This window comes from Zalophus californianus, chromosome 17 (assembly GCF_009762305.2).
Source record: "Zalophus californianus isolate mZalCal1 chromosome 17, mZalCal1.pri.v2, whole genome shotgun sequence".
Taxonomy (NCBI): Eukaryota; Metazoa; Chordata; class Mammalia; order Carnivora; family Otariidae; genus Zalophus; species Zalophus californianus.
Genome location: NC_045611.1, coordinates 35,895,462 through 35,910,587, shown reverse-complemented (window position 1 = coordinate 35,910,587; position 15,126 = coordinate 35,895,462). Strand labels below are relative to the sequence as shown.

At 35.8% G+C, this 15,126-nt stretch overlaps 1 protein-coding gene across 4 annotated transcripts in view; it reads left to right on the top strand.

The window, feature by feature from the left end:
• Positions 1–15,126, top strand: part of PHKB (phosphorylase kinase regulatory subunit beta) — a 304,320-nt gene that overhangs the window by 33,787 nt on the left and 255,407 nt on the right. For all 4 annotated transcript variants that reach the window (XM_027620346.1, XM_027620345.1, XM_027620343.1 and 1 more), the window contains 2 exons: positions 12,231–12,320; positions 14,056–14,194. In XM_027620346.1, the coding sequence (XP_027476147.1) occupies positions 12,231–12,320; positions 14,056–14,194 (229 nt within the window). The remainder of the gene's footprint in view (positions 1–12,230; positions 12,321–14,055; positions 14,195–15,126) is intronic.

The following is a 15,126-nucleotide window of genomic DNA, read 5'->3' as shown; positions in this document are numbered from 1 at the left end:
AAATAAAATCTAAAAAAAAGAAAATGTTTGGTAGAATTCCCCTGGAAGCCATCTGGCCCTGGATTCTTGTTTTTTGGGAGGTTTTCGATTACTGCTTCAATTTTGTTACTGGTTATTGGTCTGTTCGGATTGTTTATTTCTTCCTGTTTCAGTCTGAGTAGTTTATAAATTTCCAGGAAGGCATCCATTTCTTCCAGGTTGCTTAATTTGTTGTCATGTAGTTGCTGATAATAATTTCTAATAATTGTTTCTATTTCCTTGGTGTTAGTTGTGATCTCTTCCCTTTTATTCATGATTTTATTGATTTGGGTCCTATCCCTTTTCTTTTGGATAAGTCTGGCCAGAGGTTTATTGATCTTAGTAATTCTTTCAAAGAACCAGCTTCTAGTTTTCTTCATTTCTGTTTTCCTGGTTTCTATTTCATTGATCTCTGCTCTAATCTTTATTATTTCTCCTCTGCTTGGTGTAGGTTTTGTTTGCTGTTCTTTCTACAGCTCCTTTAGGTGTAAGGTTAGCATGTGCATTTGGGATTTTTCTACTTTTTTAAGAGAGGCTTGGATGGCTATGTATTTCCCCCTTAGGACCACCTTTGCAGTATTCCATAGGTTTTGGACTGATGTGTTTTCATTTTCATTAGTTTCCATGAATTGTTTAAGTTCTTTAATTTCCTGGTTGACTCAATCATTCTTTTTAGCAGGATCCTCTTTAACTCCCTAGTGTTTGAATTCCTTCCAAATTTCTTCTTGTGGTTGAGTTTCAGTTTCAAAGCATTGTGGCCTGTAACATGCAGCGAATAATCTCAGTCTTTTGGTATTGGTTGAGACCTGATTTCTGACTCAGTATGTTGTCTGTTCTGGAGAAAGTTCCATGTGCACTTGAGAAGAATGTGTGTTCTGTTGTTTTAGGGTGGAATGTTCTGTACATATCTATGAAGTCCATCTGGTCCATTGTGTCATTCAAAGCTCTTGTTTCTTTGTTGATCTTCTGCTTAGATGAACTGTCCATTGCTGTGAGTGGAGTGATGAAGTCTCCTACTATTAATTTATTATTATCAATATGTTTCTTTATTGTGGTTATTAATTGTTTTATATAATTGGCTGCTCTCATATTGGGGATATAGATATTTGCAATTGTTAGATCTTCTTGTTGGATAGACCCTGTAAGTATGATATAGTGTCCCTCTACATCTCTTACTATGGTCTTTGGTTTAAAATCTAATTTGTCTGATATGAGGATTGCTACCCCAGCTTTCTTTTGAGGTATGTTCGTGTGGTAAGTGGATCCCCATCCCCTCACTTTCAATCTGAGCTGTAGACAAGAGTCTCTTGTAGACAGCATATGGATGTGTCCTGTCTTTTTATCCAATCTGAAACCCTGTGCCGTTTCATGGGATCATTTAGGCTGTTGATGTTGAGAGTAACTCTTGAAAGATAGGAATTTAGTGCCATTGTATTGCCTGTAAAGTCCCTGTTTCTGTAGATTGTCTGTTACTTTTAGGTCTCTCTTAGTCTTGGGATCTCTCTTTGCTTACAGAATCCCCTTTAATATTTCTTGCACGGTTGGCTTGGTGGTCACATATTCTTTTAGTTTCTGCCAGTCTTGGAAGCTTTTTGTCTTTCCATTCATTCTGAATGATAGCCTTGCTGGATAAAGTATTCTTGGCTGCATGTTCTTCTCATTTAGTACTTGAATGTGTCTTGTCAGCCTTTTCTGCCTTGCCGTGGCTCTTTTGACTGGTCTGATGTCATTCTGATTTTCCTCCCTTCATACATAAGAAATCTCTTCCTCCTAGCTGCTCTCAGGGTAGCTTCCTTGGCTGTAAGATGCCAGGGTGTTGTCTATTTTTATTGATCTTGGGAGGTATCCTCTCTGCTTCTTGGACATGAATGTTTGTGTCCTTACCCAGACTAGGGACGTTCTCAGCTATGATTTGCCTGAATATACCTTCTAGTCCTCTTTCTGTCCACCCTGTCAGTGTTCCCAATAATTCTGACATTGGAACGATTCATGGTGTCACTGATCTCTAAGTCTGTTCTCTTGGGCTTCTAACTGCCTATCCCTGTCCTCCTGGGCTTCCTTCCTATCAGTTTATCTTCTAGATCACTAATTTGTTCTTTTGCCTCATTTACCCTGGCTGTTAGAGATTCCAGTTTAGACTGCATCTCATTCATAGCATTTTTAAGTTTGGCCTGATTAGATCTCATTTCTGTTCTTAGAGATTCTATGTTGCTAATGCTTTTCTCAAGCCTAACTATTAACTTCATAATTGCTACCCTGATGTCTATCTCTGACATCTTGCTTATATCCATATCCATTAGATCTGTCACAGAGGCCATTGTCTCTGGTTCTTTTCTTTGTTGGAGGTTCCTCCTCCTAATCATTCTGTTGGGGAATGCTGGAGGGAATGTACGGAGTCCAAAATATCAACCATGACCCAAGCAAGATGCACCCTAGAAAAAGCCAAAGTGGTCGGAAGCCACCGCTGAAAAAGCCTAGGTGAAACCCAGGAATAATATTTATAAAATCAAGGAATTAAAAGAAAATTTTAAATTTAAAAAAGGAACCAAAAAGGGGGGTGAGGGGAAGGGGGCTATAATCTCTCAGTGCGGAGGAAGTAAAGTGTTTCAGTTTTTCCTGGGTGTATTTTGGTCTGTTTGTTAGAGGACAGTACTTCCTAAAATTACAGGGGAAGTAGAATTTGTATATATATAAAGGTAATATTGAATAGGGGAAGAAGGACTACAATGAAGCATATATCTTTAAAAAAATGTGGGCTAAAAAAGTACAAGTTAAAAAGTTACTATGAAACAAGTTGATATATTAAACATCTAGTTTAAATGAGAAAAAGGTAAAAGCATAAGAGAAAGAACAAAAAGAAAAAGAGAGTTGTATCTGAAAAATAAAAAAGCCATGAAGCAATTCCTGGAGCTCAATATACTCTTTTTCCCTGGTTTTGGGATTTTATAGTCTTATGGGTTCCATAGAGTTTTTTTCTTATTTTTCTTCCAGTCTTTCATCTGGGGGAGGGTTTTGCCGCATTGTTTCTCCTGAAACAGTGCTTGGGCAGAGTTGCCTTGCCCCCTGTAGGTGGGATGGGCTCAGTGGATCCTGGTCTTTTGGGCTTTTGTTCTCTTGGGGCATTCAGTGTCTCTTCCAAGGGTCAGAGCAAAAATGGCCCACCCAAACCTCTGGCCCAGAGCAGAGAAATTGCAGTCTGCTCTCTTCACTAAAACCTCCAGGACAGGTCTTCATTTCTGTATGCACTGTATGCACCGATGAGAACCCCAGCCCCCCCCTCCCCCCGTGGTGAACACCCATACTGACTCTCTCAGAGATTGTCCCAGGGGCCTGGGCGTGTCCCTGCCCTTTGTGCTTCTAATACTGAGCCAGCCACAGCTTGTGGGGGCGCCTGCAGCTCCTGGATCCTGTCTCGGCACTGTTCTGAAGCCCTTTTCCTGCTGCTACCACCCTGGGAGTTTTTACCTGGTCTCTGGTTCAGGATGCTTTTGCACTCCGGTGATATATCACTTTCCAGGAGCCGGCTTATGGAGGCTCCCTCCCCCTTCTGTGTATCTTCCGATATCTCCCCGAAGATTCATGACTCCGCCCTTCCTACCTTGCAACAGGCAGTGCTTTTCTGCCTGTAGAGTTCCACATATATATTCTTACATCTGAGACTGATTTCATGGGTGCTCAGAATGGTTTGGTAGATACCCAGCTAAATTCAGGGGACCTGTTGAAACCGAGTCCCCTGCTCCTTTGCCATCTTGCCTCTGTCCCTCTGTATAGTTATTTTTGCTTAGTTTTGCAACATGTGGTATCATACTGTAAATCTTATTATATGATGTTAGTTTTTCACACTATTTTTTTGTTTTTTCATGATAAGAGATCTACTCATTCCTTTAAACTGTTTCAAGGTACTTCATTGAATGGAGATGTCATAATTTATTCATTCCCCTACTTGGGGGTACATTTATTCCTTAATATTTTAAATTTCTGTGCATGATGGAACTGAACAGTAAAGAAAATCATGGTTTAAGTTTTGTTTTTTTGTTTTGCAAGGAGGTATTGGTGATCTTGAAGGTGCTTGAATTGTGGAGTCATGTATAGTATATTCAAATCTTTTAACTGTAAAAGTTAACATGTGTAGGGGCGCCTGGGTGGCTCAGTCGTTAAGCGTCTGCCTTTGGTTCAGATCATGATCCCAGGGTCCTGGAATCGAGCCCCACGTTGGGCTCCCTGCTCCACGGGAAGCCTGCTTCTCCCTCTCCCACTCCCCCTGCTTGTGTTCCTGCTCTCACTATCTCTCTCTCTCTGTCAAATAAATAAAATCTTAAAAAAAAGTTAACATGTACATTCTAAAGTTAGTAAGAGAAGTTTTTCAATTTGTCTAATTATGGAAGTCTGAAGAAGTGGGACAATCATTAAATCAGATGATGTGGATGGGGCAGTAACAGGAGATATAGGGTAGCTTGTGAGAAAAAAATTGTAAAAGTGGTCATCAAAAGTTTTCTGAGACATATTTTTGTCAGCTTTTCTCCTTTTCCTTCCTTCCTACCACATGTTAATGCCACCTACTACTACTAGGTATGGTCCCTATCATTGATCATCTTCCAATGTAGTATAACACATTAATTGAATAGTGAAAATAAAACGTATCATGACAAGGAAGAGCTAAAATTAAGGTACTTAAAAATGTTATAAGAATGCAGAATATAGAACAATAACTGTGGGAATTCAAGAAGGCCTCTAATCATGTGATTCATCCAGTTCAATTCACTAAATATTTATTGAGAACCTCTTAGTACTGGCATCAGGGATATAGAGTGAGCATGTATTTGAATAACTTGTCCCTTCTCTATAGTAGATTTCTTGTTTTTATCAGTGAGGAGTAAAAGGGAATTTTAAGATGAAGAAAATATCATCTGAAGTTAAAGATGTAACTTAAATTTCAAAGTTGCTTGAAAATCCATATTGTATCAAATATGGATTTATATATAAGATAAACATACAGATTATTGTACTCTGAGAACTCTTGCTATCTTAGCAGCCCCCAAATTAATGTTTTAGTAATTTACTGATAAACCCCAGGTTTTTATCAGTAACTCACTGATAAACCCCAAAGGTTTGCATATATTTTGTATGTTCCTATACAAGGCTGTCTCTTTGCTCTCCCATGCCTACTTGCTCTAGCCCTTCCTGTCCTCCTCATCGTTTCTACATGCATATGTGAGTACAATGAATATACAAATCTCATGAACCTGTGGGACTATTTGACCCTCTACAATACAAGGTCTTCACATTCTGCTTAGTTCTTAATTATCTTGTGGAACATTTAGCTCTTGGGATTTTGGTTATTTACTGCTTCTTCGTACATACTTTCTTATTAGTTTAATAGCCTCTGTACCTTGGAACCTTCAAAAACTACTCCTTAGGCTTTCAGAGACTTGTTCCTGACTGAAAAGTCACAACACTTAATGTGTCCTCTATCTATACAATTAGCTGCTTACCCTGAGCTAATGCAGGAGAGGATTCTAAAGTTGCAGTCATTAGAATTAGTGAACTTAAACTTGCTCTGTTTCCAAAGTAGGACATTCATTAATAAAACGCAGATGGAAGATACTGATCTTTCCTTGGGGTAAGGTTTTACTTTTGAAAATTCTGTTTATATTCTGCTAGAACCCAAGACCCATAGAAAAATGAAAGTATGCTGTTTATTTTATTTTTAAATTTTGTCTCAATATTCAGTATTGAGTGCTACATAAAATACTTTTTAGAAAAATCTATATTGCCTGAGGCAGTGATATTTTTATTTTATTTTATTTTAAAAAAATTTTTAAAGGTTTTATTTATTTATTAGAGAGGGAGAGCATGGGTGAGAGAGAGTGAGCGAGAGTGAGCGAGAGAGTGAGCAAGGGTACAAGCAGGGGGAGCCGCAGGCAGAGGGAGAAGCAGGCTCCCTGCTGAGCAAGGAGCCTGATGCAGGACTCGATCCCAGGGCACTGGGATCATGACCTGAGCTGAAGGCAGATGCTTAACCGACTGATCCACCCAGGCGTCCCAGCAGTGATATTTTTAGAGACATTAATGTGACTACACATAAAGCTATTGTTTAAGCTATTGTAAACATCATATATTCCAGATAGGTTTGAAATCTTGCATAAAATTGTTGTATCTGTGAGAAAATAAGTTGGCCAAATGCTTCATTATTAGACAGTAGAGTTTTTATATAGCTTTTGAAAATTAAGTTATATTATTTCAAGAGGAAATGTTCTATTTGAATCCCATAACTTGGGATGGGGTCTCCTTATAATTTAGGATAAATGGATCTTTCTAATCGGTATTCTGTAACCTAAAAAAAGAAATTGAACCAATTTGATCTTTTTAAAAGTCTGGACCTCCCTATATACTTTAAAAGCAGTTTAGGAGCACTGGGTGGCTCAGTTGATAAGTGTTCGACTCTTGATTTCAGCTCAGGTCGTGATCTTGGGGTCGTGAGATCGAGCCCCGTGTAGGGCTCTGCTTTCAGCGAGGAGTCTGCTTTTCTTTCTCCCTCTCTTCCTCTGCCCCTCCCCCTGCTGGTGCTCCCTCTCTAAAATAAATTAAAAAAAAAAATAAAAGCAGTTTAGAAAACAAATTCCCAATTGATCAAATACATAAACAGGAATTTTTTTTACATCATAAAAAGCTTAGCAGAAAATTGAGGTGACTATGTAACCTAGGAGTTGTCAAAACCCTTTTTATTTTATTATTTTTAAGTTTTTATTTTAATTCTAGTTAGTTAACATGCAGTGTAACATTAATTTCAGGTGTACGGTATAGTGATTCAACACTTCCATACAATACCCGGAGCTCATCACAAGTGCACTTAATCTCCATCATCTATTTCACCCATTCCCCACCCCCCTCCCCTCTGGCAGTCATCAGTTTGTTCTCTATAGTTAAGAGTCTGTTTCTTGGTTTGCCCCTCTCTCTTTTTCCCTTTGCTCATTTTGTCAAAAACCTTTTTAAAAAGAAAAAGAAAACCACGTTTGGAAAGAGATATATTTGACTCTTGAAAGTTTTTATATTATAGTGTTGGTATACTAATGAAAACTCAGGAGAAAACACTTGAAATGAAATATTAAATAGCAAACAAAATATACAAATAACTTTTAGAAATTGATGACTAACACTAACAATAAAAAATGGCAATAGGATGTAGGCAATCTGCAGAAGAGCAAATCCAAATGGCCAGTTTGCAAAGATTTTCAGACTCATGAGTTGTATGAGAAATGAAAAACAAAAGTGAGATACTATTAGATGGGAAAATCTTTTTTTTTTTTTTTCTTTGAGAGAGAGCACAACAGAGAGGGAGAGGGAGAGAAAGAATCCTAAACAGGTTCCATGCTCGGCACAGAGTCCAACATAGGCCTCGATCTCATGACTCCTGAGACCATGGCCTGAGCCAAAATCAAGAGTCGGACACTCAGTCGACTAGCCTCCCAGGCACCCCTAGAAAAACTTTTAAAAGAATGGCGCACTTATATCTAGTAGGAATATGAATTGTTTTAGCCTTTTAAAAAATGCAGTTTGCTATTATTTAGTAAAAACTACATTTATTGCTGAATTTAATACTACTGAGAATTTAGATTAGATGCAGGCAAACTTCTTCTATAAAGGGCCAAATGGTAAAAATTTTAGGCTTTTGCAGACCATTTAGTTTTTGTCACAACTACTCATCTACATGATATCACTGAATGCGGAGTTAGAAAGAGACATGTTGTGACATGCTGTTGCATGGTATTTCCAATGTACAGATCTATAGGTATAAGTCAATTCAAGAACCTATATAATTAGGAAGTGATGAGTTTTGAATATTTATTACATTTGTTTTTAATAATTATCCAGTTGTAAATTTTTATAATTTAATTTTCATTTATGTGTTTCATAACCAGCTCCCAAAATTCCTGAAAATTTAACACTTGACTCTCCAACCAGTGTTAGTTGGTTCTAGCATACTATTGCTATATCTATGTATAAGGATGTTTTGCAGATTGTTTATGATGGCAGAAATAGAAAACAAATTACATACTCACTGATAGAGGAATAATTGAATAAGTTGTACTGTATTAAAACCCAGGAATATATAGCAGTCAAAGAAAGAACCATTGCCTCTTTTGAATTCCATGTGTGTTGTCAAATGAGACAAACAAGAAGCAAGGAATGGTCTATTTCATGACTCCCTTTTTATAAAAAAAGCAATGAAAGACTCTTCCCTCATTTATGCATATATGTTTTGTTATATAGATATGGAAGAAGTGTGGTTACATGGGAATGAGGACAGAAGAGGGCAAGAAGTGAGATAAGGGAAAAAAGGATGATAGAAACAGCATGTATGTTATGACTGCACGTGTGGTAAATTTTTATTAATGTTTATAAATGTTGCTTAAAGAAATGCTTGAAAGGAATATACCAAAATGTTAGTGATGCCTATTTTAGACTGATGGAAAGTTGTATTTTTTTTAATCTTAAAAGAAATTATTTTAATTGAGGGAGAAGATCAGAACCCTGTAGGCCTTTCTAAGGATTTAGATTTGTAATAAAATTCCCTATCTCATGAAAGGGCATACTTGGATCAGTGTTCAATAAAATCTACCCTGTTATCTATATACTTTCTTCACCTAAACCTTTTAATGTGTATCACTGCAAAAAATACCTTGGTATGTAGTGTCTTGTTTTATAAGACACATGTATAAGCTTTTGAGCTCTGGTAATATATCTGCAGGTACGTGTTGTATATGTGTATGACTTCATGTTCTCCTAGATTTCAGTTGTTATCTTCCTATTCAGATGGCAGTTCATTATTTGAAATTGCTATTATTTTCAGAGATTGCAATGCAGGAGTTTCCTGTTCTCTCAGCCCCTCAGGGGGACTGAATTTTCCTATCCTTTGTCTTTTAAGAAACTCACCACTCTAACTGGAGTTACTCTTATTCAAAACCTTATCTTCCCTTTCCTACTGATCTTTGAGTCCTGGTAGCCTATTAGATGTATGGTCTAGAGTTTTATGCATACACTGCATATATTAACTGAATGAATAAATAATGGTATTTTAGTCTATCACCATACATGAAAAAATGATAAAGCTACTTAAGGATTCATGATACTTGATTAATAACATTTTTGTATATACCCTATTAAAGGGTTTTCAATCATATAGTGAAAAATTGTATGCCCAAATAATAGACTATTGATACTGTTTTGGCTTGCTGATCTGTTTGGCACCTTGACTTCCCTTTTGAGTTCTCATTTTTATTCTTTTAGTGGTTGGTATTTGAATTACCAGTACTATTTTGTGATTGCTTAAGAGCCTCCCCATAACACTCAGAAACCTTCTTGGTATTTTACAGTGCCAAATTCATAAAGTTTGTACCTTTGTTATGCTCTTAGTTTTGTTTTCGTCTCATGGAAATTTCTTAGGAAACTCCTTGTTTAATCTCCTAAATAATAACCCTTTCCTCTTTCATGATAAAGCTAAATATTACTCTTCAAGGAACAACTTCTGCCTCTTCTTGTACTGTTCTTTGTCAGTGAATGTCTTTGGCAATGATGTGTTCTGAAATGAAGAGTAGGTTGATTGTATTTTTCTAATAGCAAGAGAATTGACAGGGAAAAATCAGATCAACATGTTTAAACTCATCTTTACAAATGGAAAAAGATAATTTTTATTTTACTTTGTGATGTTTGAATATAGGTGTAATTCGACTGGGTGAAACAGGAAAAGGAAGAAATCACATTTAAAAACTTCATTTCATTTTGAACTCTAAAGATTTATTAGCGTTTTCTGTAATTTTGCATATTTTTCATTGTCTTTGGATATTCATGCTCTATTGATTGCTTTCTCCTCCACATTTTTATTTGTTTTGAAGCTTTTCAGGTGTCTAATTCTTGGTTAAAATGTTACCATTGATTACTTTTCCTTTGACTCCAGATTTGTGGTACTGTTTGCCATAAATTGTGTGGAACATCCTTGTTTAATTTTACGGAGTTACTTCAGAAGCAATACAATGGTGATCACTAAAATGTTAACATTTATCTAGGCAAGCTGTTCTTAATTCATCATGGGCTTTCTTTGAAGATATGAGAAAGTATAAGAAAATATTGATTCTTAGTTAGGTGATTTTACTTTTATACTTTTCTGCTGTGCTTTGAACATCTTCTCTTTTAGCTCTTACTGCATAGGTTTTTATTTTCCTGAAAAGTCTGGTTTTCCTTTTGTTTATTTATTGTAGCTTTTACCAAACTCCATTGGTGATTTCATTGAGAAACATTAGATAACAGAATCATTTTAGTCTTTTTTTGGGAGGTGAGGGGCACCTTAGATGTAATAGCACTTTTTTTTACCCTAAAACCCATGATACAATGTCATTAAAACAATCTTTCAAAATAAACTCGCTTATAATTATTATGGTAGATATAAAGGTGGATTTCAGTCTTGCATATTCTATTTCAATTTGTATCCATATGCACATGTATTGTTTTAACTATATGTAATGAAAGTATATGCAACTTCTGGTGATTTTTTTCTTATATAAAGCAAAATATTAGCTTTTCTAATAATAGAATTCTGAATAAAAATAGAAATTTCATTCATCTACAGTCCTTCCACCCCAGCAAAGGTGTCTCCTTTAATTTTTGTATATATATATTCACAACTTAAAACTTGTGATGATTTGTACCTGATTTTATTTTATTAATTATTGAATGAGGTTCACAGAGAGGTTGTAGATTCCCAGAGGTTAGTACCTAATGTGTAAGCAGTGGCCATATTACTTTTTCCAAACTGCCAGGTTGCCCATATGCTTATATCTACACAGAACTATTGAATGCAAGGAGGCAGAGGGCATGGCCGGGCCAGGCCCTTGCCTCTTGTGCAGGAGTCCTGATACTTTCCTGACTAGGTTGGTAGGCCTCCCCATTCTTCCCTTTGGGACCATTCTGCTTGGTGTCATTGTGAAGACTCTTTTTTAGAAAATCTCTTCACTCAGGTCATTTCATATTCCTGTTTTGATGCATAAATCATCTCTCTTTCCAACAGAAGATAATGAGATTATTGCCTTAATGTATAGATGCTTTCCTTTCTTCCTTCATAATGTTTATTATCTCTCTAAACATAAAGGGATTCCAAATACCTTGGCTTTATACTAGCATACTGGACATAGCACTTTTATGAACAGAAGTGCTTTAATTTTTTTAGAAAAAGATTCTTAATGCATGCCAACACATTCCCCTTCCAACCCCAGGTAAATTTTAGGGCCACTCTTGTGCTGTGTTGTTAGACTATATGACGTATATTACCTGAATCCAGAGGTGGATTTGTTGTGACCTTGAGATTTTATAATTTCTGAGTCCTTTTAACAAGAATGAGAGCCAGTACTTAGTCTGATGGCTGAAGGTCCAGATGTCTTCATTTCATTCATCTTCATTTCAGTCAGTAGTTGAAAATGTGCACTAGTCAAGTGAACAATTTTCTGTATCCATTTTGTGGAAAATTTTCATAATTATTGTGTATTCTGTAGCTTTTGAGCAGTATGCTCTGCTAATACCTTGTAGTAGTTTTCATGGCTGAGAAGTAGAAATGGTTTCTGCTTTAGTCCAGATAATAAGGCATGAGTTTTATCTACCTAGGAGTAAATGGAGGCTTCAGAATTTCAGTATGAAAACTATCTGAATATTCATGGAATGGATGACTTTGGAACAAGTCAGCATTGTCTTTTTTCCTTGAGGTTTTTGGAGTATGATCATTTGACAGAAAATTGCCTGATCATGAGCATAAAGAATAAGGTTTGGATTTCAGGGCATTTAAGTAGATATTTCTCAAAAGGAACCGACATTACTGAACTTGTGACTAGCACATAAGTATTACTGGTATTTGAGTTGTTGGGACCAGTATATATATGTATATATGTGTGTGTGGGTGTGTGGGTGTGGGTGTGTGTATGTATGTATACATGTCAGGGGTGAGGGTAGGGGTTCCCATAACATTTAAAACCCTTCTGTACTTGTTACAAGGGCACTTTCTTCTCTCTCTTTCCCTCCCAAAAATTTGACCAGGAATACAATGTGGTAGTTCACTTATAAAAATGCAAATTAGATTGCTAAGTAGTGCTTTTTCATTTATTTAGAAGTTTTCTTTGTTTTTCTCAGGAAAAATGATTGAATTTGATGAGTTTTCATTTTTCTTTTAGGCTCAGTTTATGAACCTCTTAAAAGCATTAATCTTCCGAGACCTGATAATGAAACTCTGTGGGATAAATTGGATCATTATTACAGAATTGGTAAGCAAAACTTGAGGAAAACATGTCCTTAGGTAGTTATCATTAGTATTTATTCTGCCTTATATTGCATATATTATGTGCATGATATTCTTTCATTTGGATGTTGGGGTAGTTTCATTGCTGAGGCAGCTATATATTCCAATTACATATTGATACTGGTATAAAAGAATTCCAGCAAGTCATCTGTCCCTTGAATAATTTTAAAACCGTCACCAATTTCCTCTGTGTCCTTTTAGCCCTCCTAAACATTACCAGATTTGAGAACTAGAGGCTGTTTCTCGATTACTACTTAATAAAGATTTTGTAGTATTCCTCACTCATTTACCTATACATGGTTCCCAAGTAGTCCTAAGCCTTTAAATCTATTTCTAATTCATTGAGATACAAAAGATAATCTCAAGTTACTATTACTAATAACAGGTCTCTATTTTATTTGTTATTGTTTGTTTTGCCAAGAGCAGCAGATTTTGTTTTATAATGTGAGTAATTGACTTGAGATGTGTATACACAGGACTCCTCTTTGTTCATCAGACTGTAAGAAAAGCCTATTAATTTTTGCCATTTTGCTTCTTGTGCCATTTATATGGCCTTGTATGGCAAATAATATAAAATTTAATTTATTTATTTCTCCTAAGATAAGGATTTTTTTGGTGTTTGTGTTAACCTCATGTAAAACCTTAATTCATCTTATTTTGGTCACAATTCTGGAATATATTCTTATATGTCCCTTTTATTATCTTTGTGGCCATAACTAGGTAAAGAAATTTACATACCTTTTTGAAGAAATTTCAGTTGCTTACTTCACACTATAAGGACCAATTCTTTACTTGGGGAAAAATGATAAATACCCTGGTATTCAGAAAAAAATGGTAATGATAACATCAGTTTTGTCTGAGAAAGAAAAATTTAATTCTTTAATCTCTTTGAAGGAGCAGAGTGCTTTAGGTCCTTAAAAAACTAAAAGAAGGTGACATATGTCAATCTAGATGAGAATAATTTAATGTATTTTGTGGAAAAACATTTATAGTTAGGAATAAAATAGCTTTTAGGAAATGTAATTTTGGTGAGTATATTTTTATATTTTAAGACTTTTATTAAAGGTAATAAAGCATTAATTTCAGACTTCTTTTATTTAAGTAAAATGTTCTCCAAATATTTATGTACTTATTTTCATGTCATATAAGGATGGGTTTGATTTTGAAATGTTAAACATATCTCTAGCCTGTATAATATAATATCTAAAGTAAAGTGAATACATTCCTCTGAAGACAAGACACAAGTTAGTCATCAGTGGAAAACAAGATTCAGGTTTATTTAGCAGTTGAGTTAGCGTTGGATTTAGTGACTAATGCCACTCTTTGGTGTACATTTGCTTTGTTTCCCTATTGAACTTGTTGAAAATACGCTTTTTTTAATTGGTCTTATTTTTTTTTCTGTACCTAATGTTCCCTTACAATACTAACGTTAGGTAGGATATTCTAAAAGGTTTTTAATTGCTAATTAGCTTAGTCCTTTCCTCAGAAGTGGAAATACCCTTCCTTTAGGGTGGAGTCCCACTTAAACTGGAGTGACCTACATGAAGCAGCTTATGTATGCTAAAAAGTTGCATATTATAGGTAAATTTAGGAACAACAGAATTGTCAGAAGTAGGATGAAGAAACTAAAGATTAAGATCTTCAGCCCAAGGAAAATGGATGGCTGTACAATTCCTTCTTTGTCTTGTGTTCCATTCCAGTCAAGTCAACATTGCTACTCTATCAAAGTCCAACCACAGGTCTCTTTCCCACTAAAACATGTGGTGATGATCAGAAGGCAAAAATCCAGGACAGTCTGTACTGCGCTGCTGGGGCCTGGGCTTTAGCTCTTGCATACAGGTAAGCTGGTGTGTGCTCTTCTAGTAAGCTTTCAGTCTGGATAATAGGGTTTTGTTGGCCCAAGACAAATTGGGCAGCTATCTTTTGGCTCTGTTGCTGATTCACTGTGTGATCTGTAGCTGCTCACGTCTCTTTTTAGGCCTCTAAACATTTAAATTTTCCTAAGGGTTTACACAAGACTAGTTCTAACATTTTACGACTTTGTCACCAAAATTTTTTCATCTCTAGGTATTTAAATCATCATTCGTCTTTGGCAAATGATCTCCCCATTCTCCTTGAGTTGGTTGCTTTCAATCAGAGGGACTTGAAGGCTGATTGAATTTTGCAGATGATAAAACTGGGGCCCAGGTAGTTAACAGATATATCCAAAGTTACACAACTAGTTAATGATAGAGCAGGGCTAGGGCCCATCCCACCCTACCTCACTTTAGTGTTTTAGACCCTACAATTTCACTGAGGTATCACTTGTTAAATCAGGGTGTGAATCTTAATTATTTTATAAAGTAAAACAAAAGAAAATCCCTTCAGAATACAAAATATCTTCTTACTTTACTTTGTTATATATGGAAAACATTCAACATGTGTCCTGACTTACAGTCTGTGGTAATACATTTTCACTGTTATTAAGATTAGGTTTCTGAATATTAATTTTCTGAAGGTGAGACATAGGCATATTCTTCTGATTTGAAAATTGTATCTTTCACATGAACATGATTCCTCTATCTTAAATTATTGATGTGTTGCATTTGTAAAAGGAAATCAAATACTGAGATAATATGAAGTAGTCACCTTTAACACAGTCGTTTGCTTATCTACAAGCATTTCTTTACATATTCTGTGAACATAGTAAAGCTTCAATGAGTGTCAAGCTACTACTGGTCTTAACACACACACAAAGAAGTATAGAGGACAGCAGTAGTACCTTAACCAAG